At 37.5% G+C, this 24931-nt stretch overlaps 7 protein-coding genes and 1 long non-coding RNA gene across 12 annotated transcripts; 3 read left to right on the forward strand and 5 right to left on the reverse strand.

Annotated features, from left to right (window-relative positions):
* The first annotated feature begins 234 nt into the window (after positions 1-234).
* LOC147946630 (uncharacterized) lies at positions 235-2093 on the forward strand. 2 transcript variants are annotated; one of them, XR_015586756.1, is made up of 3 exons: positions 235-602; positions 731-1186; positions 1326-2093. It is a non-coding gene; the product is annotated as an uncharacterized LOC147946630 (long non-coding RNA). The 2 variants fall into 2 exon arrangements; XR_015586755.1 differs by having other exon boundaries at positions 235-579.
* Positions 2094-2457: 364 nt separating this feature from the next.
* On the reverse strand, positions 2458-5624 carry LOC104773551 (cyclin-SDS-like). Its single transcript, XM_010498189.3, has 7 exons — positions 4484-5624; positions 4123-4290; positions 3708-3874; positions 3277-3405; positions 3007-3187; positions 2859-2903; positions 2458-2753 (listed from the first exon to the last, which is right to left on the reverse strand). Exons 1-7 carry the CDS (start codon positions 5504-5506, stop codon positions 2727-2729), a joined length of 1740 nt encoding a protein of 579 aa, XP_010496491.2. The 5' UTR covers positions 5507-5624; the 3' UTR covers positions 2458-2726.
* Positions 5625-6736: 1112 nt separating this feature from the next.
* LOC104773560 (defensin-like protein 201) lies at positions 6737-7268 on the forward strand. The gene is made up of 2 exons (XM_019241479.2): positions 6737-6894; positions 7040-7268. Exons 1-2 carry the CDS (start codon positions 6837-6839, stop codon positions 7213-7215), a joined length of 234 nt encoding a protein of 77 aa, XP_019097024.1. The 5' UTR covers positions 6737-6836; the 3' UTR covers positions 7216-7268.
* Positions 7269-7546: 278 nt separating this feature from the next.
* LOC104773564 (protein KNATM-like) lies at positions 7547-8472 on the reverse strand. Its single transcript, XM_010498205.3, has 3 exons — positions 8216-8472; positions 8008-8133; positions 7547-7816 (listed from the first exon to the last, which is right to left on the reverse strand). Exons 1-3 carry the CDS (start codon positions 8375-8377, stop codon positions 7691-7693), a joined length of 414 nt encoding a protein of 137 aa, XP_010496507.1. The 5' UTR covers positions 8378-8472; the 3' UTR covers positions 7547-7690.
* A 1283-nt stretch (positions 8473-9755) lies between these two features.
* On the reverse strand, positions 9756-12005 carry LOC104773571 (uncharacterized). 4 transcript variants are annotated; one of them, XM_010498224.3, is made up of 6 exons: positions 11798-12005; positions 11612-11676; positions 11335-11506; positions 11036-11238; positions 10830-10943; positions 9756-10727 (listed from the first exon to the last, which is right to left on the reverse strand). In XM_010498224.3, exons 3-6 carry the CDS (start codon positions 11498-11500, stop codon positions 9942-9944), a joined length of 1269 nt encoding a protein of 422 aa, XP_010496526.1. In that variant the 5' UTR covers positions 11501-11506; positions 11612-11676; positions 11798-12005; the 3' UTR covers positions 9756-9941. The 4 variants fall into 4 exon arrangements, with proteins under 4 accessions (XP_010496526.1, XP_087364622.1, XP_010496532.1 ...); XM_087508496.1 differs by having other exon boundaries at positions 11036-11100; positions 11798-11948; XM_010498230.3 differs by lacking the exon at positions 11798-12005 and having other exon boundaries at positions 11036-11100; positions 11612-11760.
* A 1512-nt stretch (positions 12006-13517) lies between these two features.
* Positions 13518-17593, forward strand: LOC147946631 (MACPF domain-containing protein At1g14780-like). The gene is made up of 8 exons (XM_087508494.1): positions 13518-14354; positions 14476-14720; positions 15234-15447; positions 15773-15847; positions 15932-16115; positions 16224-16393; positions 16535-16599; positions 16719-17593. Exons 1-8 carry the CDS (start codon positions 14022-14024, stop codon positions 17383-17385), a joined length of 1953 nt encoding a protein of 650 aa, XP_087364620.1. The 5' UTR covers positions 13518-14021; the 3' UTR covers positions 17386-17593.
* Position 17594: 1 nt separating this feature from the next.
* On the reverse strand, positions 17595-21639 carry LOC104743310 (RNA-dependent RNA polymerase 1). Its single transcript, XM_087508493.1, has 4 exons — positions 21328-21639; positions 18829-21217; positions 18591-18741; positions 17595-18509 (listed from the first exon to the last, which is right to left on the reverse strand). The coding sequence occupies exons 2-4, from the start codon at positions 21186-21188 to the stop codon at positions 17691-17693; spliced, it is 3330 nt and encodes a 1109-aa protein (XP_087364619.1). The 5' UTR covers positions 21189-21217; positions 21328-21639; the 3' UTR covers positions 17595-17690.
* A 435-nt stretch (positions 21640-22074) lies between these two features.
* LOC104773609 (uncharacterized) lies at positions 22075-24692 on the reverse strand. Its single transcript, XM_010498262.3, has 7 exons — positions 23724-24692; positions 23528-23614; positions 23379-23423; positions 23186-23281; positions 22964-23065; positions 22447-22601; positions 22075-22352 (listed from the first exon to the last, which is right to left on the reverse strand). Exons 1-7 carry the CDS (start codon positions 24282-24284, stop codon positions 22271-22273), a joined length of 1128 nt encoding a protein of 375 aa, XP_010496564.1. The 5' UTR covers positions 24285-24692; the 3' UTR covers positions 22075-22270.
* Between the last annotated feature and the right edge of the window lie 239 nt (positions 24693-24931).

Raw genomic sequence — 24931 nt, forward strand, 5'->3', positions numbered from 1 at the left:
AGACCCCTTTTGCCAGCCCAAGTCGTGGTCCAAGGTCAAATACAAAAGCCTTGGCCCATTTTCTATCTTTTCTCTTATTCAAACTTGCATTTAATGTTTTGTAATTTCCTAGACATTATGCATGAGCTAGACCTTGGAAAAGCTCTTGCATGATTTCCTATGCCTTTATTTCTCTCCTCTATCTCGTCCACCCCTTCTCCTATAAAAAGACAATGTAACTCTTCTTTGTAAACCATCAAACATTTTAATCAAAAACTTCTTTCTACTTGTTTGATCTGAGGAGTGTGTAATATCTTCTCAACTTGTTTTCTTCTTAGTGTGTCATATCTAAGTTGGATTCGAGCCTGAAGTCTAAGAGATTTCCATCTCTCTTGGAAGTTCATTTCAATCCCCTTTTCATCCGCTGCATCATTTCACCATTCCATCTCCTTCAATCCGCTGCATAAACCACCCCTTCACCTTCCATTTGATCAATCTATTGTATCTTCGATCCATTGATCATCATCAATCCATCCGATCATCTTCAAGACCTTGCAAGTGTGTTCTTGGGAGCAGATTCCTTGCCAGGAGTCTATCACAGTATGATCTTCTAATTTTAATTGGTGAAGGTTTTTTTTTCTTTTTAAAATATTATAAAAAGATTTCCCGCCTTCCCGATAATATGAGTTTTTTAACAATTATATAAACCAAAATTTATATAATAAATTTGTTTTGTTTTGACCTAGTTTAGGTCGTAGAGATGAATCAAGGGAAAAAAAGAAGTTGGATACACATTCCGCAAGAGATAGTAGAAGATATACTGCTGCTGGATCTTCCGGTGAAATCGCTCATGAGATTCAAAGCCGTGTCGAGAGAATGGGGAAAGACCATAGAATCAAAGCGTTTCCTAGAGAGACACACTGGGATTCAGAAATCCCTAGGAAGTCAATTAGCGAGAATCCTGACAATATCATGTGAAACAAGATACAACGGTCTAGCTTTTGACACTATGTTGTTTTCTACCAATGGAATCTCACATGAAATATCTCCATACCCACCCAGTACTCCTTTGCAATTGTTTGAAGGTTCCAAATTCTCCTACCCTTGCGACGGTTTGCTCGGTCTCTACTCCCATACTCATATGAGCCTTTTAAATCCTGCCACCACTTGTTGCTGCAGTCTTATCCCACCAATAGTATCCCTTACGGTATGATGAATATAATACCAAATTAATTACTTTTTTTTTGATAATTAAAGGTCTCCAAATTACTTTAATTAGTCGATTTGTTCTTTATTATAATTATATTATAGCCTGTTTATGAGTTAGGGTATGTTTCTTGTAACAGATAAGCGTAGAGATTATACTTTGCTAGGGATCGGAAGAGAGAACATGAGTGAGAGACGAAGGTATAAGGTTGTGTGTTATTTCAAGTGGGGTGACGAAAAGGTGGGTGAATCTACCAAGTGCATGGTTTTTGCTCTTGACTCTACTACGTGGAAAGCCGTAGATCCGCCTCATGATTGTCGAGTTAAATACGACCATTCTATAGTACACTTGGATGGAGTACTCTACTGTTTCACCCACGGCGGCAACACTGGATCTAATCAGAAAAAAGCTAAGGTACTAGCTTTAGATCTTCACACAGAGAAGTTTCAAAGCGTTTCAATTAGTCCATATATCGGGTTTAAATACTCCTCCAGTAATTCGGGCATGCGTGTTCTAAACCATCGCCTATGCATCTTCAACAACAAAGGCACTTTACTCCGAATATGGGGTCTAGATATAAACATGAGATCGTGGGAAATGATGCATTCGATAAATTTTTCTGGTTTTCATTCGCCACTAGGAAACAGGAGGATCATTCCGATGGCGACGATCAACAACTATGTCACCATCACAAATTATTACCATGAATTCTGGGGACTCTACGATTACATAGACCATACTTTGCGTCAAACCTTTTCTCTTGGTAATAAGTCTTCTTTTGCTATGCCTTATTTTGAGACGCTAGTCTCTCCTTACCAATGTAATTTGTTTGGTACTTGATCATTTATTCATTTATGCGTGTGCTATAGACTTTAATATATGACGTATACAATAGATAATTATTGCTGTCCAACGTGTAGCACTCTGTGGTTCCAAAAACCGTACTTGTTATCGCATCTCTACTGGTAAAAATGCGTTACGTCGTCGTATTTCCTATGCCTTATTTTGAGACGATAGTCTCTCCTTAGTGCTTAACAAGAGACGGCTGTATTTTGATGGGAGATAAATGTATTCTATAGAGAGTGCGCGAATAAAACTATTATCCTTGTCGAATACTTCGTTAAATTCGGTTACTTCTCTCTCTTTTTTTAAAGTTGGACTTGGTAAGCTTATTCATATGAAAGATCAGAAACTTTCATCTACTAACCAAATTAAAAAGAGACGGTGACTATTAGAAAAGTAGAAATCTTTCAGACGTAATAAAGAGGAAATTTTGAACAATGGAAATATTTAATATGGTAGTATAATGTATTGGGGGAAAAGAAGAGAATAAATGTGTATGGCGACACGAATGGTGGCCTAATAATTGGTATACTAGTTTCCCAAGAGCTAATTAAGTGAGTCCAGCTCAATTAAGTATATAAATCTGTAGAGGAATTTCTTATTACTTTACCTTGTGTTTGTTTTGTAAATGGTAATCATAACCTGTGTGTACGTATCGGAGTATACTGTATCCTGGTTGTTGCTCCTTTTTGATTGTTTACTGCCCAAGCAACCAGTCCAGACTCTGTTGTATAGCAAACACCAATTTGAACACAGTCACTTACTTTACTTTTAGGGGAGAAATTGAGATTTGTATATGATGAGAGATTGAGAGTGATGTTAAAGATACCTTGACGCATTCAGGCAACTCGTTATCTGTTGTTCTAACATGGACCTGAAGAGAGAGAGAGAGAAAGGGAGGTTTTTGGGATTGTGAATATTCTTTGTATAGTTTTCGAAACTAAAAGGTATTGAAGTGTTGTTGAAGGGACTGATACCTTTATGACTCGTTGGTAGGCAGAGATTTTGTTGTGTTCGATGCAGGCGAGAACTACGAGTGCAGCAGCTACAGTTGAGGGCCAAAAACAGAGTTGAGTGTGGTCGGATAGTGAGGTAATAGCCAGGGATTTGGCTTTCCTTTCAACTTCTGGATTGGCTCGAGCAGCTTTTAAGTAGAACCTGAAATGTATTAACAATATTTATATGTATCTTTCAGAGTATATATATGTTTCTTGGAACATGAAAATATATAGTAAGAGAGATTTTACCACAAGAAGTTAAAGATTGTGGGTGTGAAGCATTTGAAGTTGAGGACTTCTTGAACCAGCCACTCCATTGCCACCACTTCATGCCGGCTATATTTTAGGTTCTGAATTCTGAAGTTCCCTTTCCGGATGCTAATTAAAAAGAGGAAGTATCAGGTGAGCAGCAAAAGAATATTGAACTATTCCTGTTTGTTGTAGAAGGTTTTGGCAGTAAAGAGTGTTTTAGAGAAACATAATCCTATTTTCGACACGCATGAAAAGCCAATTCACTGATTGCTTATAGAAAGCCAGAAGGCTTTGTATTATTAGACCATTATTAGGTTCCTGATTTGGTTGACTGTAATACTCAGTTTCTTAATCTTTTTCCTATATAGAACAGTCATCTAATGAACATTGGAAGTCAGAATAATGAAGATGGAAATATGGGTTGGTACCTGTTGTAAGGTTGATTTTCTTCAATTCTGGTGGCCAGAGTAAGACTCGCAATCCCGACTAGTATTAGAGTCCTTTCGCTTTTGAATAATCCTTTGCTCAGGAATCGATCCAACAGACCAACTCCTAGAAACAATGTCTCTTGCTGAAGCTCCATTTCAGAACATTGCTGCTTGTAATCAGAGAGAAGACAATCAGCAACACAGAATACCATAGCTTACTCATACATAAACCGTAAAAGATTCCAAAGTAAGCTATAGATTTCCTTAGGCTATAACATTCCAAAGTAAAGCTATAGATTTCCTTAGGCTAAAACATTCTTAAAACCAGGAACAAGATCTCCAATTATTCAACTCTCTTCATAATCTTCTGATATATATAACTATATATGCATATGAACAGAAAGATAATATTCACCTCCACAATCCATTGAACCATGATGCAGCGTAGACGTGTGATGATATCAGTATGGTTCATCCTGGAACAGTAAGCTTTAGCACAGTCCCGCATATATGCAAGACTTCTCTCTCTTTCCCTCAGCCTTTGATAACTCTCTTCCACCTCCTCATCATCAAACCTTAGCACCTAACACGAAAATGTATACTTAAAATTCAATCCAGCACAAAATTTCAGAGACAAATCTTGAACACAGAGCAGAGCAAGTCCCAGATCAAAACAGACTTAGTAATCGATTGAATTTTCAAAACCTATCACCACATCTTCAATTTCTAACCACTAGCAATTGTTCCAAGAGATATGAAGGCATTATAAAACTTACTTCAGAGAGAACTTCTTCCTGGCAAGAAGATCCTAGTTCGTTCGGAATTGTGGATCTACAGAACTGTTCCTTGAACTCGAGGTACAGAGAGCGTGAGTGTGAAATAGGAGAATCAGAGGACGATTTCTCAGAGAATTCACTACCAGAGTCGAAATATATTGACGGAGTGTAATCCGAACAATCGAAGTCGGAATACTGAGAATATATCTCTGAACGCTGCTGCTCCGATGACTCATCCTCCAGAGATTCGGAAACCTCTTCGTTCGATAACTTCTCAGAGCAAGCGAGATCAGAGACGCATCCGACTATCTCAAGCTCAAGCTCCGGCTTCGATTCCTTAGCCGATACAAGAGAGGAATCAGCTTCCACGAAGCTGATCGGTTTGGAGATTTCAATTTCTTCGTTATCAGCTCCTCCGGTAACACTCCCAAGCTTGGAACCGTACTCCACTCCCGATATGAATGAAACGACGTCGCTCTCCTTATTCTCCGATCCGAAATTCAAATTCCGGCTGTTGGAGACATGCTCGGCGAAGGTAACGTCGGATCGTGAGTAAGAGATTTCGTCGTTCACGTTAATTTCTACTCCGACGTTTCCTTTCACCTTCAATCTCCTCAATCCAGCACCGGAACTCGAATCAACACAAGACGATTCGCTTACTTCGATCTCATCTGCTTCCTTATCCTTGTGTAGCTTAGCGTACGACCTCGTAATCCTCCGGAATTTCGAATCACCAACCGTCTCCTTCACCGCATCTCTAACAGGTTTAGAAACTTCTACCTCTTCAATTCGAGTCTTCTCGACTCTGCTCGAACCACAGGAAACGTTGTCATCGGCTACGAAAAGCAAATCAGAGCAGGAATCGACAGAAGCAGCAGAGACTCCGATTTGTTTGCTCCAGAGAGGTGACTGAACAACAACGGGAGAGATCTGAGCTCTCTTCCGGCGTAAACGCGTCGATCGGAGCTTCTTCCCTGGGAACGGCGTTGGCTCAGCCTTGCCCTTCGACACGATCTCCTTCATTGTTTTTTTCTCCGTTGGAAAGCTTAAAATTAGAAATTCGAATTTTGAAATTGGAAGTTCGTTAGTTAGAGAGGACTAGAGTGTGGGATGATGCAGTTATGGAAGTTTTATAAAGCGCAAGAGTTGAGAAGGTGGAGTGTGAGAGAGACTTATACCCTGCGGGTTGGTGCACGGTGCACGTGAAAACGTCGTTTTCAATTTAGATTTTGCAGTTGTCTCTCAATCGCAAGTTTTAGACGCTATTCAAAATATATTATTAGAACAGCGTTTGCGTTTGAATTTTGTATCAGTAAAATCACCATTTTAGCATAAAAATATATGCGGTTTTGATAATTACTTCGAGTGATTGATAACTTTAATTATTAATTTATTTAGTATGCTTTTATCGACATACAGTCTAATCATTTTTCTTGCATCACACATCACGTGGAAGGACTATAATAAAAGAAACATAAATTGAGCATATAAAGAAGTGATTTTATTTTTTCATGTTATTGAATGTAGGAAAAAAAGGTGTGAATTTTATAAAAATCATATATAAGTTTTGTGGATGTCATACTGTTGGAATTAGAAGGGAATTTAATTATAAAAAAATATAGATCACTAGTGTACTACTTTATAGTACATACATTACTTGCGTACCGTGTGTTACGTCGCATGATCAAGCAAATTTACATTTTCTGCATATGGTTTACTGGATTTTTTTTTTTGTTTTTTTTTCGATTCATTGGTGGTTTAACTATAATTGATTTAATCTGGGCTAAAAAGAAATTGACCTTCGAAACCCAACCATAGATAATAGGCCCAAAACCTCTTTTCGGGAAGCGTAAATTGGTTAATCTAATCCAAAAGCTCTTTTTTTTTGCTTTTTTTTTTTCAAAATCTAATCCAAAATCTTACTGAAATTAATCGGGAATTTTAGAAAATAAAAAAAAAAAACAAAAATTTGTTTATTCAACTTGATAGATAAAAAAAGATCAAATATCACTAGATTTTTAATAATAATGGAAAACTCCTAATTACTTCGTTATCAAAGAATTATCTTCTTTTAAAAACAGCAATTATGAAAGAAAAAAAAAATCTAAATATAGTACATATGTAGAGATAAGAGGACATGGAATCAGGTCAACAAAATCCTAATTAAAATTCTAATATCACATTGACCATATAATTAATAAGTTTCCAAAACAAATAGTTCTTCTAACAGGGAAATAAAAATATATAAAAAAAATCCAGTATTTTCCGGGTTTCCGGATCCATTTCACCTATAAAACGTCCTAGTTTTATCTTTTGTTCCTGAGTTTATCATTAAAAAACTACAGATTGAACCATGAGAAACCTCTCAATTTTTGCTCTTCTTTTCATGGCCATCTTCATTGTTTCAGCAGGTACGTACAAATCATCATCTCTAGCTATGAAAATGATTTTAATTAATTAAAGCTCTGTATACAAGAAGAAAATTCTGGTCTTTTCAAGTCCATCATATATGTATGTCGCAAAGTTTTTAATTTTTCTATATGTTTTGTTTATAAGGTGCGAGAGAGGCGAGAATTTTGCAAAAAACTTGCCCCGTTTTATGGCCAATGGTTCCATGCGATGCTAAAAAATGCGAAGAAATGTGTCGCGATTACTACGGTCCTGTCACCTCTTACTGTAATAGGGTCGGAACTCCAATCGCTGAATGCGCCTGTAATCTTACAGATTGTTAATGACGCTCAGCTCAATATAGCCTTTCTCAATGCGCCTTTTAAGGCTTTTAACCTTTGTGTATCTATCTATATGTTAACAAGAAGAATAAATATGCAACGTCCGTTACGTTGTTGGAAAAAAGCAAAAGGCGTTAATTATAAGGTGCTTTTAAAAAAGTACGTATGATCGTTACGTTTGTAAATGGTTCTTGGAATTTTTAATCTCAAATTCTTGGAGAAAAAAAAATAACTATGGAAGCGTTATTTTTAAAGTTTTACTGATTGTACACCGCATCCACAAACGTAAAAAAATAATTTCGTAGAGTGATTAAAATGTTTAAACAAATCCAAATCAGGAGAGAGCATGATAGTAATTTTCCGTAAATTAAGATTACACCATTAAGCGATTCTACGAAACACGTTCCGAAACCGAAGCACACGAGATGCTTCTTTTAAAATGATAGCACCAAAACAGTTGTTTCATTGTTACCCCTTTTTAAGGGGATGATGACATAACGATGTCGTTTAGCTGATTGTACACCGCATCCACAAAACGGTGCGTTTCCATAAGAGGCTTCTCCATTGCTTCCTTGAGCTCCCGTAGACTCGAGCAATACGCTTCCTATGTGACATATATTAATGAATTTGCACGTATCAATATTACAATTAATTCTCTTCGCTAAATAAACGTAAAATAAGTTAAGTTTTAAGAAATCTACAAACAAAAAAATACTAAAAGACAGGTGAAATATTATTTATATATTATAGAAAGAAAAAATATATATAAAAAGAGAATAAGAAGAAGTAAAGAACCATGAATTGATCAAGTTCTGAAGAGGAAGCTTCGGTGGAAATATCAGAGTGGAGAGAGAGTTTGGTTAGGGAAAGATCATCTGCCGTGTTCATGATCTCCGGTGAGTCAAAGTCACCGGAACACACCTGGTCGTGTGGTGGGTCCAATAAAAGACTAATCAGTATATACAACAATCAAAATCATTTTTAGTAAAAGAGAGAGAATAACCTTTAAACAGTTGAGATGTGAGTGAAGAAGAAGTCCATACAAAGGGTGGCTTGAGATTCTCTTCTTTAGAATCTCTTCTTCTGCTTCTTCTTCTTTTATATTCTGATTTATCTCTTCTTTCATGTTTTCTAAGAAACTGTTCTCATCTTTCTTCACCTCCATGTTTCACTAGTATCTCTCACTGTCTCATGCACATGCGCTCTACAAGTATATACATATATATATTATGTGTATATGTTATGTAGAGAGACATATCTAAGTTGAAGCTAGGGTTTTAACTTTTAAGATTACTTTTTGGTCTTTTGTCGGTCTACGAGACACTTATTACTGTTACAAATAATAATTGTGCATGTGTATAGTTACATACTAACATTTAATAATTAGTCACGCTATGGTCGACCCTCGACATGTCACTCAATAATGACATTATGGGTTAATCGTTTTGTATTAGTGGATAAACAAAGTGTAACATGATTGGTGAATGAAAGTAGTTGTTGAGCCAAAAAAAAAAAAAAAAAAAAAGGAAACTGTCTCATAATAAACTATCAATTCTTAAACAGAAAAAAATAAACACAATAAATGTGATTCGGAGTTAGTAATTTAGTTAAAAGGAGATGAAAAATGACGAGAAGCTTAAAAAATAAAAATAAAACGAGAAAGAGTGGAGGAACAGTGGAATTATGAAGAAAAGGGTGAAGCATTGTATCATTGCTTACGAAAGCACTTTGAGTCAGACTGTCGATAAATAGAATTATGCACAAGTTTCATTGGTTCCATTTTTGCCTTTTGGGTTTCCATCCTTTCTACGTATCTCCTAATTAACAATTCAAATTATGGAAACATACCTCTAAGCTAATCAGAAGTACTACTGTAAACTAATGTCAAATCTACAATAATTTACATGTTATGCATTGGTTATTTGGGGAATTTATTAGCTTAACAGAATTAGTGGGTTTATCTTAGAATTCACTAGTAAGCAATACATTGTCGTATTGTGTATAATCTTGAATATTGAAGAGGAGAGAGAGGAACACGAAGCTGGACAAAAAAAGAATCAAAAGAGAAAACAGTGAGAAGATCGTAAATAGGAATAGAACTGTTGCATCAATGGGACAGTTCCATTTTTGATGAGTTATGAGTTTGCCAGTTTTAGAGCCCCAAACCCTATTACTGATCTTTCGATAACGACCTTTCGTACTATCCACCTTTTTTTTTCAAAGATAAAAATATTGACTTATACTATTGTTCTACTTTTCCTTGTCTTCATCCAACTATCACAAATTCACAACGATACAATCTCAAGTTTTACTTCATTTATTGGTCTCTTGGTTCAAGATGATAAGAACATTTTCTATACAAAATTGCTAAAATACTTCTCAATACGTTTTATACAAAAGTATTACCTCATTCAGTATTTAGTACCGTAAAGGTGTTAGGCAGTGAATGTTAAATGTTGTAACCGGATTTGGATTTCTATCAGTGAATGTAGATTTGGATTTTTATCAGGGATGCTAATAAGAAATTAGTGTTCATATAGTCATTTAGTACAATTACTTAAATAATATAATACCAAAATATACCAAAAACAAGCCGAGTTTCGAACTGCACAAAAGCACATACTTAATTCTACAATCCGATATCTAATATCGATCACCTGAATTATGCAAAAAGAAAAGAAAAGAAAAGAAGAGATTAAGTTACAGTGAAGTTGCAGCAGAAATTTCCATCACTTGAGTCTCTTGCTTTTTATGGTAAGTACCGGTAAACAATCGACCAATCTTCTCTTGGCGCAGCTAATCAACTTCTGAGATTCATGGTACTCCATGGCGACTCGGTCATACCAGCACAGAGGGCACAGAAAGCACCCGTCTTCATCAACGTTAACCGGACAATTCAAACATCCCTTGTGAACTTTTGATGCGCAATCGCTTCTGCTACATATCAATAAAGTTCCTTTTCTCAAACATTTCCAGCATAAATTCTCCGGTCTTGTTCGGAAGCTTGAAGGTAGAAGGCTCAAGTCAGTGTTTGGATGTTTCTTGATTGAGGCTGGATCTTTATCTGACTCATCATCGCTCTCACTGATTAACCAAGTTCCATCTTTTGTACATTTTACACGTGTATCCTCTGGACATGTTCTAGAGCTTGAAGGAAAGGTGTCATCAGTAGTATTACCGCTGTTAATGGGTTTACTGGTTGTGCCTTGCTCACTCTCAGTATCGTCATTGATCACAGTTTCTTCACCTCTTTCATTGGTGTGCATTGGCTCATCTTCATCGTCGATGGCAGTTACTTTATCCTCCTCATTTATGTTTTGCTCCAATCCAGTATGCAATTGTTGCTCATCCATTGGTTCCAACTCGTTAATGTCTTGTTCCAGACCAATACGCACTTGCTCCTCCTCCTCGCATGAATCCATCTGCACTGATCTATCATCTCTAGAAACAGGGTCATCTGCTTCCATGGAAGGAGCTGCACTTGTCTGATTCTCCATTAAACTCAAATCTCTCAGCTACACAATCCAAAAAAAAAGTAATGTGCATTGATGTCTGAATCACTTTATCCAGCATCCTTAGCATGAAACAAAGGAAAGTTAAGTATAAGGAATATTTACCTTCTCCAGTGCGCATTGTGGCAAACACAAGTTCTTGTGAGCAATAAACGGAAGAACATTGAACTTTGATAGCTCTGGCATGCCTGCTCGTAGTTCTGATACTGGACCTGACATCTAAACATTCCAGTACAAAAGACTACAATTAGAAACCTATACATCCTTAACACTACTATACTGCTAGTCAAGTTATCAGAAATCGTTCATACCTGTCTCAGAATTGCTCTGAGAACATCAGCGCTGCTCAAAGATAAATCAAACTCAACTTTTTCATCTGAAGTGGAACCAACACCAACACCATTAGCATCATTCTTAATTGGATCAAACATGAACTCCAAGACTCTAAGAGACAGGACTTCATTGATCCTCCTCCCATAGTCATTTGAGTATTGATAACCCATGTTCATCAAATCTGAAGCAAAGAGATTTCCCTATTAACCAGTACCACCCTACTCTAAAAGATGCACACAAAACAAAACCGTAAGAAAAAGGTTTCAGATCGAGTTACCGCGAATGCATCTTAAATCCTTCACAAATTTGGCTACATATTCAATACACCATAACCATTCAGCTATTTGTGAGGGTCGAGAAGAGTATTCATCAATCAGATCCTCGAGGCTCAATTCAGAAGCTCCGGAGCCACCACCACCACCACCATGGTCATCCTCATCCATCAAGATCTGCGTATTCATAAAACATAGATAGAAATCAAGAAAACAAAACTTAAACCATTCTCTCCTAAAAAAAACCCTTCAATTCCAAAAAAAAATCCAATTTTCACATACCCGATCAATTCGTAATAGAGACAAGGCTAGGACCTTACAACAACCAAAGTCAGTAACTTCATACACTAGAATTCAACATCGATGATACGAGAACGCCATCAGACAAACCATAGAAAGAGAAACGTAAGTCTCTGGATACGAAGCGAATTTATCAATAAAGCAACAAGGAAGACGAATTTTACAAACCCTCTCAGCGAATTAGCGCGAAAAAATTCGCAAATCTCCCGCCTCGAAATTTCAAACTTTTCCATTTTTTAGAACCCGAGACCTTCTTCTTCTCCGGTCAAGTCGGTCACCATGTCAACTCAAGTCGATTAGTGTTGGAAGACGAAAAGACAACCTGTAGATTGGGCCGTAAAAGGGCCTTTACTCCTTATTTTGTAAACTGATCTACACCGTTGAAAGTCTGAATTAAAACTCAACCGTCAAAATATATATTATTTTGTTAATTAGCTAAAAACTTTCTTGGGCCTGGGCCATGTATGCGAGTCTATTTTCCAGTTATATATTTCGCTCCAATAGATTTAAACAAAACATAGAAACAAAAATATATGCAGTACATTGATCGACTAACACGAGTTTTTTCTGAAAATGATTAATTAGATCAATAACCAAAATTTGATTAACATTGGCAGATAGAAAACGTGTGACAAAATCATAATTGAGGAATACAGTTTTGTATGGGTCAGTTTTAATATAGCAGTGTCTAAATGCAACAATTTTTTCCTAAAAAACGATTTAATATATAATGTTGACCAATCATACTTACTAAACCGGTGACAGTGAGAAACAAAAACCGATAGTAATAAACAAACAAGAAAAGACGCGTTGCCAAAAGGCTGCGTTCACACAAACGCTACACGTACATAAAGGGGGGGGGGGGGGGGGGGGGGGGGGTAGATCAAATCATCTCGTAGATATATATATTTGTACTCTACTGTTTCTTGTCGACTGTGTATATGTGACCCCTTTTTAAAAAACCAATTCATATTTGTCTGTTTCCTCACCTTGAATGAAGAAAACAATCCACCAAACACCATTGTCACTACTCACTACATATAATTTTACCTTTAAACCTTGACCTAGTTCGGAAATCTAAAAACGTAAATGTTTATTCCAATTTGAACCATTTATTATACTCGATATAGAAGTCAAGCTTTAAAGCTGATATATATATATATATATATATATATATATATATATATATCGAGCGGAGGTAAAGAATATGCAACTTGATCTTCTTGTTTTGTGTGGGTGTATATACCGACATTGCTTTTGTGTTTATCTTTATATGCTGCGTGTACGCGATTTCGTAAGTCACATCAAGCTTAATTTATATTGTGTGTGTGAAAACAGAAGCAAATTAAGAGAAAAGAAGAGGCAACTTCTGATGCTTTTATTACACAAGGGAATAGACGTTAGACATTGCTATCAAAAATTTAACCAATCAGTCAAACAAGTTTTTGAAATATAGTCATGTTCATATTATTTATAGTTTTATCACCTACTAAACTGAGAATTTCGGATCGGGTTAATTAGCCGTGCGGACTACTTCCCCTAAATCTTGAAACAAAAAAATAAAATTCATCGATAACTATGATCAAAATTAAAAGGTAGTGCGTTACGTATATTTTACTACTACTTTTCATAACAAAAATGGAATGATTGAATCTGATGGGAAATAGTTAAGAGAAATTAGAGAAGTAAGCTGTTTTGTTTAACTTTTAGATTTATGTATTGTTTATGCTAAATTGATATCGCTCTTATCGATAAGATATGACTTTCGAAACTCTTTTCTTCTTCTTCTTGAGACGCGGGTTAATGGTCAAAGCCTCTTTGGTTTTTTGTTCTTTTATGGAAATATATATGCAATTCTTATTGCAGCAACACAAAAATTTCTAAAAACATTACATCGTAAAATCGCAATGACGAAAACAAAAATTATCCTTGATCGAGTCATCAACCATAATAACTGCGTCGACTTCGTAAACATCTAGTAGCAGAATTTTAGCATGACTTCCTACGGCTAACTCTCATAAACCCATCATACAGTTACCATGGCGAAGCAAAGAGCAAATGGTCTTTTATAGAAGAATAACGTCACTAGTTAGTTTTTGCCCCTTGAATTATGTACAGTTTAATATCTACTAAAATCACTCTATTGTTTTCATGCATTTTAAAGATTCCACCATTGCAAGTAATATATTTACGTGTTTTTCCGAAGACTTCGTAAACGATGGTGTTATTATTCGTCGTTTTCATACTTTTGGAATTATCAGATAATCATAGCATCACGTTCTTTTTTTTCCTTCGTCAGTCCAAGATTAATACTTATAATAAGTTTTGATTAACCATCATTACAAGCAATCAAACATTAATTAATATTATTTCTATTAGTATATATATACAAATGCTCTTTTTTTCCAACCAAGACTCGCAGCTAGCTTTTACTATATACCATAAGGAAACAGAGATGAACAGAGAAGGAGGCAGAGGAGATGTGGTTGAAACGGCGGTTAAGAGTCTTGGCAAAGGGTTCGATTTAACGGCGGACTTCCGGTTAAAATACTGCAAAGACGGCAACGTTGACGCCGGAGATGACAGATTAGTTGTCCTCGACGAAACTCAAAACAGAGAACTGCATGTTCCTGGTTTCGGAGCTGTTCAAAATGTCTCCTCCGATATAAACTGCGACAAAGGAGAACGAACTCGATTCCGTTCAGATATTCTCGATTTCAACAAGGTCCTTACAGTTTCTTCCTTGATATAATGAGACCAAAACTTCTTTTTAATCATATACAGTCTCATAGAGATATTTACATTACATTCGTGTATGTGTGTGTTGTTGTTCTCGGATCAATCAGATGTCGGAGTATTTTAACCAGAGGTCGTCGGTGACCGGTAAAATACCGTCGGGAAACTTCAACTCGACGTTCGGGTTTCAGAGCGGGTCATGGGCGATAGACGCCGCAAACGTTAAATCTTTAGGTCTTGATGCTTCTGTCGTAACGTTATTTAATCTCCACATACACAATCCCAATCGTTTGCGTCTCACTGATCGCGTTCGAAACGCTGTTCCGTCTTCATGGGATCCACAATTATTGGCCAGGTCAGTACCACACATGTCATATTTTTTTTTTTTACATTGACTAGTAGACATACCTAACATTACAAGCACACACATATGTATAAAATCAAAATTTTCTGAACTCTGGACAATTTTTTTAGTTGAATTGTGATAAAGAACAGCTGTGGCATTTTTGACTAATTCTATGTTATCAATTAAATGTAGAATATCCGTTTTTTTGTTTTTCCTATCTTTTGAATATATAAATTCAATTGTCAACGTTTCCAACTAAGAAAATCATACCGAAGAATGAGGAAGTTTCTTTTGAATTGAATTGAAGTTATAAATTAACTAATACTGAAACGTTGAATAATTGATAAAACTGAAAAACTGAACATTATTTGGAGAAGACTTTGACACAATAGTCTAAACTATAATAACTACCATATAGCTTGTTTCCAAAAACAAATTTTATAAAATTCTCTTCATACTTCCGTAATAATTTGTCATTATTAACGTAATAATAGATAAATAAATTTCATTTGAAAAGGACAGGTTTATAGAGAGGTATGGGACACACGTAATAACTGGGGTGAGCGTAGGAGGACAAGACGTGGTGGTTGTGAGACAAGACAAGTCGTCCGATCTCGACACTGATCTCCTCCGCCATCATCTCTACGATCTCGGCGACCAGTTGTTCACTGGCTCTTGCCTTCTATCAGCTCGCCGGCTCAAGAAGGCCTATCACCACTCACACTCTCAGCCCAAGGTCAACTTCAATAATTGCTTCGTATTATTGAATTCAAAGTACAACTTAGCAATAAGCATTATGCATTTTGATCAATATTGAAGTTTAATGATATAGTGAAACAAAAGACGCGTACAAAGATAAGAGTAATAATTCTTGTTTACATACAAAATGGAACGTGTCTGTTTACATATAGAGCAAATAATTTCTTTTTATTGCATGCATTTTTAGTATTTTTGGTTGAATGAGTTAGATTAATGTTTCATGGTTATTGTAACTTGTATTTATATGGTGAAAGTCCAAGAAAAGTTTTCATTTAATCCAATTTGCTACGTGAATATTGCAGTTTCCGGAGGCATTCAACGTCTTTGATGACAAACAAACCGTAGCTTTCAACAATTTTTCGATAAACTCCCAAAATGTAAGTAAGTTCCATATATCAAATATAACATAGCCAATTGTATTTTTTAAAATGGCCATCTATAAAAGAACAATTTGTGTGCAGGGAATAACGGTTATATGCGCGAAAAGAGGAGGTGACGGAAGAGCAAAGAGCCATAGCGAATGGCTAATAACAGTACCGGATAAGCCCGACGCGATCAATTTCAACTTTATTCCGATCACATCACTCCTTAAAGACGTCCCTGGCTCTGGTCTTCTCTCTCACGCCATGTCTCTCTATCTCAGATGTAAACTATTTTCACCTCAAATATTTTGACTTTTGAGTATCGAATGAAGTCGTTAGACTCGTTAGCTTGGAAATTTATTTGAAGGAGTAATTTGGTACTTGTGAACAGACAAGCCGCCGCTAATGGACCTACAGTATTTCTTGGACTTCTCTGGACCAAGAACGTGGGCTCCGGTCCATAACGACCTTCCATTTGGTGCGGCGCCAAATATGGCTTCGGCGTATCCAGCTCTTCACCTCAACTTCATGGGTCCCAAACTATATGTTAATACCACTCCCGTACGTTTTCATCATATAAATCTCTTATCTTTGTATCTATATTGCTTAATTACATCTTTGTTTCTTTCACAATATTACTTACTAACATGTAAGATAGCAGTAGTTTTACTAATTGTGGCGGTTTTACTATTTTCGGTTTAGGTGACTAGCGAGAAGAATCCAGTAACCGGAATGCGATTGTTCCTCGAAGGCAAGAAATGCAATAGGTAAAAGAAGTTAACCAAAATCCTAACAAAATGCGTTACGTTTTCGTTTCTTTATAACATAATATTTATGCAAAAGGTGTATATTTATATAATGAAACAATAAATTTTATGGTTATCAGGCTAGCTATACATCTACAACACCTAGAGAATACAAGAACTACGGTTGGGGAAAAGATCACCGACGAACATATATGGAGAGGCTCCGATCAAATTACCGACAATGATCGCTACTTCGAATCACTAAACGGTAAGAAATTCTCACATGTGTGTACGGCTCCGGTGAAGTACGACCCTAAATGGATCACAACAACAAGCACTCACAAGTCCCAAAATGACGTCGCTTTCATCGTCACCGGAGCACAACTCGAAGTGAAGAAACACGGCTCAAAATCCGTTCTCCATCTCGGTCTCCGTTTCACCAAAGTCTCCGAGCACCACGTAGTTCAGAGTAATTGGGTTCATGGACCAACTGGGACTTCTCAGAAATCGGGACTCTTTTCTTCTATGAGCTTGCCCTTGACTAGTGGGAGTGTTCATCATAATATGGCCAATAAAGACAAAAACGAAGTCATTTTGGATTCAGGTGTCTTCCCTGGAGGACCTCCCGTGCCGGCGAATAACAAGATTGTTAAATTTGTTGACCTCTCGCAGTTATGTCGAGGACCTCAACATAGTCCTGGTCATTGGTTAGTCACTGGAGTGAGGCTTTACTTGGACAAGGGAAAACTTTGCTTACACGTCAAATTTGCTCTGCTACATCGCCAACGTCTCCTTGCCTCTTCTTGAAGCAAAAACAACATTAATTTTTGAATACAATTATTCTTTTTTTTTCCCCTCCAAAATTGCGACATGGTGATTTCTTGATTTTGGAGTGTGTATATATAGAGGCAGTGCAGCGAGTTTTGTTTGATGGGACTGGCTCATTCAGAGACATAGTTTATGTACATACACATATGTTGAGAGGTTGAAAAATATAAACTATTAGTTATCACTAGTGGAGAAAGTAAAATTTTCTAATAGAAATTGATGTTTTTGCACACAAATCAAACATTTACGTACATAAAGAAACTCATAACCAAAGTAGAAAAAAATCAACTCAAACGCATAACACGGCCTAACCGCTCGAGCGTCTCCTGCCGCTGACGTCTCCCAACATTGGCCTTCTTGATCCTCGCAAGCTTATCATAAACGATCCACGCAAAACTCAAGAAATGGTCGCGATTCAAACCTTCATTATAAACTCCCCAGTAACTTGAGTGATACGTTACATGATACCAAGCTGAAGCCTTTGCTGATTCATCAAAGACATTCTCCTCTTCAGTGGAATTGAACCACGACAAAGCTTCTTTCCTCAACGCCCGAACCGCTCTTCCTATAGATTCAGCGTCCCGTCTCTTGGTGAATGACTTTGACATCCTCATGATACCACCACTAAGTATCTCAGCCTCAGTCTTAATCCCATAATAATCCATCAAATTACCTAATCTGTAATCATAATTTCCCTTGTGAAAGAAAGCTTCATCAAGATACTCCTCGAATCCGTCAACTTCCATGTCTTTATCATAAGACTTTGAGGCCACATCAAGAGTAAATGATCTGATCGAGATCAATGGTGGAGCTCGCTCTTTTACCTCTCTAAATAGCTTACCGATCACGTTCTTTGACTCATACGTTGGCTTATCCGGTTTCTCCATAAAATCAGGATACTCTTTCACATAAAGATGTTGCGGTATCTCAGCTGCCACACCAGTTTTTGGGAAATCAACCGCTATTGAAAACTTCCTTGCAAGCTCAATGCATGGGTCACTAAACGCCTTGAGTGGTTCCTTATCCGCGAAGGCGGTATGAGCATTCGCTATGATCCCTAGACTATCATTCACAATATAGTTCGCAAAGTACTCTTCAACTTCCTAGAAACCGATTAAGCCAATCAAAAATCAATCTACCAAATAATAATAAGTAAAGTAATACAGAGTCTTTTTTATTGTTACCTCAATTGTGACATCATGATCCAAGATTTGAGCTGGTTCCGGTGTGTAGTCCATTGGTTCAGATGTTCTTGGTGGAATCAATTCATGATCCCAACATACAAAGTATATATCTCCATCTAGATCACTTCCAGAACATTCATTTGGATGTGGCCTATGCACAAAAGAACACAAGATTTCAAATCAACGTCCAAGACCTTTAAGCTCGTCAAAAAACTAAGTCTCAAAAGAATATATATACCTCGAGCCCTTTTGAGGGAACACAACGCAGTCCACCATGTGATTCAAAGCTGGTACATTGACAGCTTGTAGAACACGCACGTCACCAGGATGCAGGCATGGGTTTTTCGCAACAACAACAGGTCCAGTGACGATGTACCGCCTTCCTGGCATCATGGGATTTGAGTACTGCACAACTACCTGACCATACTCCAGTGTTCTGGTCTCGTCTAAGCATCCCATCATAGATCTTCCACCAGAAATGAAAATTCGAGTTTTTGTCCGTAGTTCCAACAACTTAGATGCTCTGAAATTCTGAAGCATCATTGAAAGGAAAGGTTCGGCGTCAGGTTTATAGCCACATAAGATCAGTTCCTTGAGAATATTTGTGTTCTCCCCTGGAGCCATTAAACCAAGAGCTTCATGAGCCTCCAAGGGATCTCTTAAAATTGCGTCGAGCCGATCCACAACCTCCCTTTGTTTCTTCTCAAAGACATTGTCTTTAACTCCTAAAGTTGACAAAAGAGTAATTAGCTGTCTGTTCATATAACAAGGTTGGTACTTGCTCCACGCCAAAACATCAAGCTTTGTGTTCCTTGACTCGAACTTGCTCATACTCTTCCTCAAAGACAGTTTCTTTGATGAGTTTGGATCCACAGCCACCACTCCTTTATACCCGCCATAACGTATTTGAAAAGCCGAAGGAGAAAACTCTGTAAGACCACATTTCTTCGCTACCTTTCTAGCAAACTCAGCTGAGATCTTTCCTATTCCATCGGAAAACACATAGCGTGTCCCTAAATACATGATCTCAACATCAGGAATCACTTCAATCTCATCACTCCTAACATTAAGTGTCTCTCTTGACGAGCTAAAAGATTGGCCAAGCCTTGCAGCATATTTAGCTACATTTCTTATATGGTCGAAATCACCCATCCAAGCTCTGATACGTGCTGATGTAAGCCCGTCTATTGGTGCAAACATCCAAGCTGAGTTCTCCCGCAACTGGCTGGAAGAGAAAGCTAGAAACTCAAACTTCTTATCTCCTATAACAATCCCATCTCGAAGAACAGAATATATCCTGTCGTATAACTTGGTTCTTCTTAGAGTAGAAGAGCGCGGAGACAGATCCATGGAACGAACTTTTTCAAGATCTTCATCAACAAATGATACCCTGAGGAAGTTGTTGATATACTTAGAGTAATGTCTAAGCACACGATTCGAAACGTTCACCTCTGGTCCAAGGAAATAGACTCTTGCTGGTGTAACTTGAACTCGATACATATAAACAAGTCCATCATCCAGAGATATGGTAGGAGACAGTGGAAGCTTTTTATTAGAGGTCAGCTTCTTGTACTCCTCACGGAGCCAACGAGCAGGCTCATAGCAACATTCCCCAAGGTGATAGAGTTTTTCAAGACAGTGATCTATAAGAGCTCTGTCATATTTTTTTGGATTAAGCAGCTGATAGAAGTCAAGATCAAGAGCTGGACCTGGGAGACAAGCGTTCTGCACCAATGTATTAACTTTAAACAAGATCTCAAAAGGCAGATTAAACCCTGGAGGAGGATCAACAACGATTACTAGCTTGTTAGCATTAGATGAATAGCTAGAACCGGATTCAATGAGAAAACTGCTGGCTCTGTGCTCTGCATAGTTTGCAAAATTCTCTTTGAAGTCAGGAACATTGAGATGAACTGGAAGCTCTAAACAGAAGGCAGTTGATTGACCTATACAAGAAGATGAAGTGAAATCTGTAGTTCTTATCCACTGCTCATCAGACCCATCACTGTAAAAATCCATCAATCCAAACAAAAGGTTAACAGGTTGATCCTCTTTCTCAAAGATCTTAGGAGCACCAATCACTTGAATCACAAGAAACTTTGATGATCTCCCTTGCGGTGAATGCAAATCAATCTGCCATATATTCTCATACGAAAGCTCGAGACGGTAGTCCTTTTGATACCAAGACATGGAGAAATGCAGTTTCCTCATCCCAGTTCCGAACGAGACACAAACATTTTGAGCACTCCATAAAGTTAAAAACTTTTTAGGTGAGACTTGACAACCAAAGTACATCTTAAGATCAGAGATGCTGTGCAGTGAAGCTCTTGGTTTTGGGACAATGTCTTGTTCCACTTCGAAAGCCTTGAGATATGATCTACCATAGTAAAGTCCTTCTGCAGCCTTCGTGATGATCAGTCTGGCATGTCTTTCGGATGCGAATTGAACAATGGCGTAGACTCTTGGACCACCTTTCTTCGGTTGTCTGACTTTGATGGCGTAAACAGTGCTTGAACCAGTGAGCCTTTCGAGGAAGTTCTTAACATCATCAGCGCTTACACCAACAGGGAATCCAAACACTTGAATTGTCTTCCCCATCTTCTTCTCAAAAAACTAATTCTATCAACCTAAAAACAAGATTTTTGGAAGAACCTAAGAGCACTGTGATAAGAACACGAACTAACGAAGGTAAAGAAAAAAAGAAAAAAAAAGCAGAGGGCTTTAAAGTTAAACATACCCGAGGGCGATGACTGATCTCTCTTCTTATGTTAGTTTCCGTCGACTCTGATTATGGTGGCCTTTGGATTCTCACTAACTGGGGACCAAAAACCCAAGTTCCATAATTATCCAAAGAATTAAAGCGAAAAGAAAGACTAATAAAGTCCAGAGACCAAAGTCCTTCTCGTCTTCTCAGGTCCCTTATTGGCCGAGCCGTAATCCTCTGTTTCGCATATCAAGTTAACTCTGACCAAGCTTGCGTGAGATTGCTGACGTTAGTATAAAAGACTTTAATCGGACGGTGGAGGAGAGGTCTCATTGGCATTGATGTATTATTAATTATGATTAAATGGACTAAGAGTGGTTTTAGGAATTTTACAAGGATAATGAATGCAACTGTTGAACGATTTGATCAGGATTTGTTTAAAGAGCCTTTAAAAAAGGAAGTAAGTATATTCGCTAACGAAAAATATACAAATCTTAGTAACGAAGGAGTTAATTTTTAGGATTTGATGATAATTATTTTGGGCAACTAAACATAAACAAGTAAATAAAATATTTGCAATCGTACTATCATCAAAGTGCCTACAATAATTGTTGAGCCCGAATTAGTTCTCTGTGACTGTGACCATTCTAAAGCAATCTGAAAATGTGACCATTTTAAAGCAATCCCCTAACCTACAGTAATTGCTTCTTAGATTAACCAAGCCGGTACAAATTCGAACCGGGGAATTGACAAGGTTCAAGCGTGGGGAATGGGGATGAGTTTTCTGATGTCAGAGAACAACTTTATGAATTTGAAAGTAACAAAATTTGGTCAAGTAGAAGAATAAAATACCCTCGAAAACAAAATAGAAATAATGAGACAAATTCTTGACTCAAAATGTCTCTCTCTCTCATAATAATACAGTGATCCCCTTTGTCAAGAACTGAGAAGAAGCAAAGTGAGGGGGGATTCAAATTCAGAGAAGCATCTCCGCGATCTGAACAGCATTCAGAGCAGCTCCTTTCCGTATTTGATCTCCGCAGACGAATATGTCCAGCCTGAATTCATTAAGTTGTATCCTTTTTAACCATATTGAAAGACAGAAAAAAATCTCATTTGCATCAAATTTAATAGAAAGAGTGAGACTTTTACCCGAAATTGCCATCTTGAGACACGTCTCGCCTGATCCTACCAACTGCGACATCGTCTTTGTTTGAGACATCTAGTGGAGTAGGGAAAGTATTAGAAGCACGGTCGTCTATTATATATACTCCGGGTGCTTTCTTCAGGATCTCCCTTGCTGTGTTCTGTCAAATTACAGTTAGAAAAAACCGTTATAACCTCAAACAAGAACTTGATGATCACAAAGAATGTTAGCAAAACAAGTCTAAAGAACAGCATAAAGGTTAAAATCTGCAGGTGCCTAGAGAACAATCAGAGCCTACTTATGCTGATATGATATTACATGCAACTCCACATTATTCAACAGGTATATGATTCCTTGTAAAATAACGATATAAATTGACCACATTAGAGGTTTAAGCCATGATTCAAATTGCCCTATCAGTGACTAAAATCATTAGGAACCACAGAACAACGATGCTTCAAGAACTTGAAATACTGCTTCAGTACAAACCAGGTTTCATGAGTATTAATATTATTACATTACCTCATCGAGAGGGCTTTCAAACTGGAGATTTACACTCTCTGCATGAGCACGCATAACTGGAACACGTATACACGTTGCTGTTACTTTTACTTCTGTGTCATTCTGTGAAGAGCAAGAAAGTGATGAGAGACTTCTAAACACACTCAACAATTTTGGACAGAAGAATACAGTGAAATGAACACAAAACAAAATCTCAAGTTTTGTGAAATGAAACCCACTCACCCAGATCTTCCTTGTCTCTTTCACAAGTTTCATTTCCTCTTCATTGTAACCGTTTTCAAGAATAGGAGCATTATGCGAAAACAAGTTAAATGCATACTGCAGAACAACATTAAAACCATCAATCAAATTACTCAAAATCGATTTCAAAATCAACACATTCGAAAAAAAAACTATAAGCAAATTGAGCAATCACCTGCTGTCCAAAGATGTTACAAGTCGGAGGTTTACCCTCTAAAACCTAAGAAAACACACCAATGCAAAAGAAGAAGAAGAAGCAGAATCACTACTCAGCACAATCATTAAACATTTTCAATCAAAAGAAGGCTGAAAAAGAAACAAAACCTCGCGTGTCTGCTGAACAAGCTCTTCCATAGCTGCAGCACCAGCACCACTAGCTGCTTGATATGTACTAACCACCATTCTCTTCACCTATAAGAACCAACCGAAAACGTTATTCAAAAATCACACAAAAGTCTACACCTTTCATGGTTCCCATTGATTCCCCTTTAAACTGGGTTTCAGAAGATAAAAACCAAACCTTTGCGTGATGATGAAGAGGCGTAACAGCCATCAAACAGATAATGGTGGAGCAATTAGGGTTAGCAATCAAAGCACCTTTCCCCATTCCAACTTTAATCCCTTTCATTGCTTCAGGATTCACTTCAGGAATCACAAGCGGAACTCCCTCAACCATTCGAAACGCAGAGCTGTTATCAACAACAATGGTTCCTTTCTCCGCAGCGAGAGGACCAAACTCCTTGCTTATGGATCCACCGGCACTGAACAAAGCGATGTCTACGCCATCGAAGCTCTCCGCAGTGAGCTCCTCAACCGTGTAGTCTCGGCCGTCAAAGGCAACGCGTTTCCCTGCGGAGCGTTTCGATGCAAGCATCTTGACGGAGCTGTAAGGGAAGTCTCGATCGGATAGAACGGAGAGGAATTCTTGTCCGACGGCTCCGGTAACGCCAACGACGGCGAGAGATGGCGCGGATTCTTGGAGAGACATTTTGACCCTTGACGCGTAGGCTCTGGGTTTAGCTTTGAGAGGAAGGCGAGAGAGGAAATGGGTTCGTGGGGTTTGATGAGTGAACGTCGCCATTGTCGCCGTCGTGAAGGAGAAGGAGTGAGAGAGATTTAGGAGGCGGCTGTGATAGAAAAAGTTTGGGACTTTAAGAGTGTTGTTGTTGTTTAGTGGAGTTTACCAACATCTTCAAAAGTCAAAACAGCAGGGTTTTTAGCCTTAAGAAATAGAAACAGCAGGATGTTTGTAATTGGTCATTTACCAGATTGAGTGTATTCACACAACTTTCTCATGTGTTTCATTTTCTTCTTTTGGAAATATAAAGTTGTTGAAAAGTTCTTTGTAGATTGCAAACTATTATTCTATTAAGGACACACCTATAGCTAACCTTGGAATCTTGCAACAAGAGACATTATTGTTTCTAAATGTTAGTGTGGTCTTATGATTCCTGACCAAACTAGGTATCAACCATGTTGTATCCTTATTATTCTTTCAAGTTTCAATGTGTTTTGCATTCTTCTTACTTTTGATGTGAATAGGAAAGAAAGTAGAAAGGGTAAGCAAAAGCGATGACACAAGCAGTCCAGCAGAATGAATATATATTCATTCACACATCTTTCTCATGTTTTGATTGCTTTATTTGTGTAAAATTTTTAAGACGAGAAAATATTGTTCTAATTCTCTTTTTTTTTTTTTGGTGAATAGTTTTGTTCTCTCTTACTGAA

The sequence above is a fragment of the Camelina sativa genome, chromosome 3 (assembly GCF_030686135.1).
Source record: "Camelina sativa cultivar CO46 ecotype springtype chromosome 3, ASM3068613v1".
Lineage (NCBI taxonomy): Eukaryota > Viridiplantae > Streptophyta > Magnoliopsida > Brassicales > Brassicaceae > Camelina > Camelina sativa.

Bases quoted from the DNA above. Each gene is read 5' to 3' on its own strand.
- LOC104773551 (XM_010498189.3), bottom strand. From the start codon at position 5,506: ATGAAGGAGATCGTGTCGAAGGGCAAGGCTGAGCCAACGCCGTTCCCA. The intron at 4,291-4,483 runs GTAAGTTTTATA...TTTTCGTGTTAG, and splicing joins AGGAAGAAGTTCTCTCTGAA to GTGCTAAGGTTTGATGATGA. The intron at 2,754-2,858 runs GTATCTTTAACA...GCTATACAACAG, and splicing joins AGTTGCCTGAATGCGTCAAG to AGTCTGGACTGGTTGCTTGG.
- LOC104773560 (XM_019241479.2), top strand. From the start codon at position 6,837: ATGAGAAACCTCTCAATTTTTGCTCTTCTTTTCATGGCCATCTTCATT. The intron at 6,895-7,039 runs GTACGTACAAAT...TTTGTTTATAAG, and splicing joins CATCTTCATTGTTTCAGCAG to GTGCGAGAGAGGCGAGAATT.
- LOC104773564 (XM_010498205.3), bottom strand. From the start codon at position 8,377: ATGGAGGTGAAGAAAGATGAGAACAGTTTCTTAGAAAACATGAAAGAA. The intron at 8,134-8,215 runs GTTATTCTCTCT...CCACACGACCAG, and splicing joins CACATCTCAACTGTTTAAAG to GTGTGTTCCGGTGACTTTGA. The intron at 7,817-8,007 runs GTTCTTTACTTC...TATGTCACATAG, and splicing joins CAGAACTTGATCAATTCATG to GAAGCGTATTGCTCGAGTCT.
- LOC104773571 (XM_010498224.3), bottom strand. From the start codon at position 11,500: ATGGATGAGGATGACCATGGTGGTGGTGGTGGTGGCTCCGGAGCTTCT. The intron at 11,239-11,334 runs GTAACTCGATCT...TCTTTGCTTCAG, and splicing joins GGATTTAAGATGCATTCGCG to ATTTGATGAACATGGGTTAT. The intron at 10,728-10,829 runs GTAAATATTCCT...TGGATTGTGTAG, and splicing joins CACAATGCGCACTGGAGAAG to CTGAGAGATTTGAGTTTAAT.
- LOC147946631 (XM_087508494.1), top strand. From the start codon at position 14,022: ATGCTCTTTTTTTCCAACCAAGACTCGCAGCTAGCTTTTACTATATAC. The intron at 14,355-14,475 runs GTCCTTACAGTT...CGGATCAATCAG, and splicing joins ATATTCTCGATTTCAACAAG to ATGTCGGAGTATTTTAACCA. The intron at 15,448-15,772 runs GTCAACTTCAAT...TGAATATTGCAG, and splicing joins ACTCACACTCTCAGCCCAAG to TTTCCGGAGGCATTCAACGT.
- LOC104743310 (XM_087508493.1), bottom strand. From the start codon at position 21,188: ATGGGGAAGACAATTCAAGTGTTTGGATTCCCTGTTGGTGTAAGCGCT. The intron at 18,742-18,828 runs GTATATATATTC...TTTTGTGCATAG, and splicing joins TTCCCTCAAAAGGGCTCGAG to GCCACATCCAAATGAATGTT. The intron at 18,510-18,590 runs GTAACAATAAAA...ATCGGTTTCTAG, and splicing joins ATCATGATGTCACAATTGAG to GAAGTTGAAGAGTACTTTGC.
- LOC104773609 (XM_010498262.3), bottom strand. From the start codon at position 24,284: ATGGCGACGTTCACTCATCAAACCCCACGAACCCATTTCCTCTCTCGC. The intron at 23,424-23,527 runs GTTTTGTTTCTT...GTGTTTTCTTAG, and splicing joins TTGTTCAGCAGACACGCGAG to GTTTTAGAGGGTAAACCTCC. The intron at 22,602-22,963 runs GTAATGTAATAA...GTAATTTGACAG, and splicing joins TTGAAAGCCCTCTCGATGAG to AACACAGCAAGGGAGATCCT.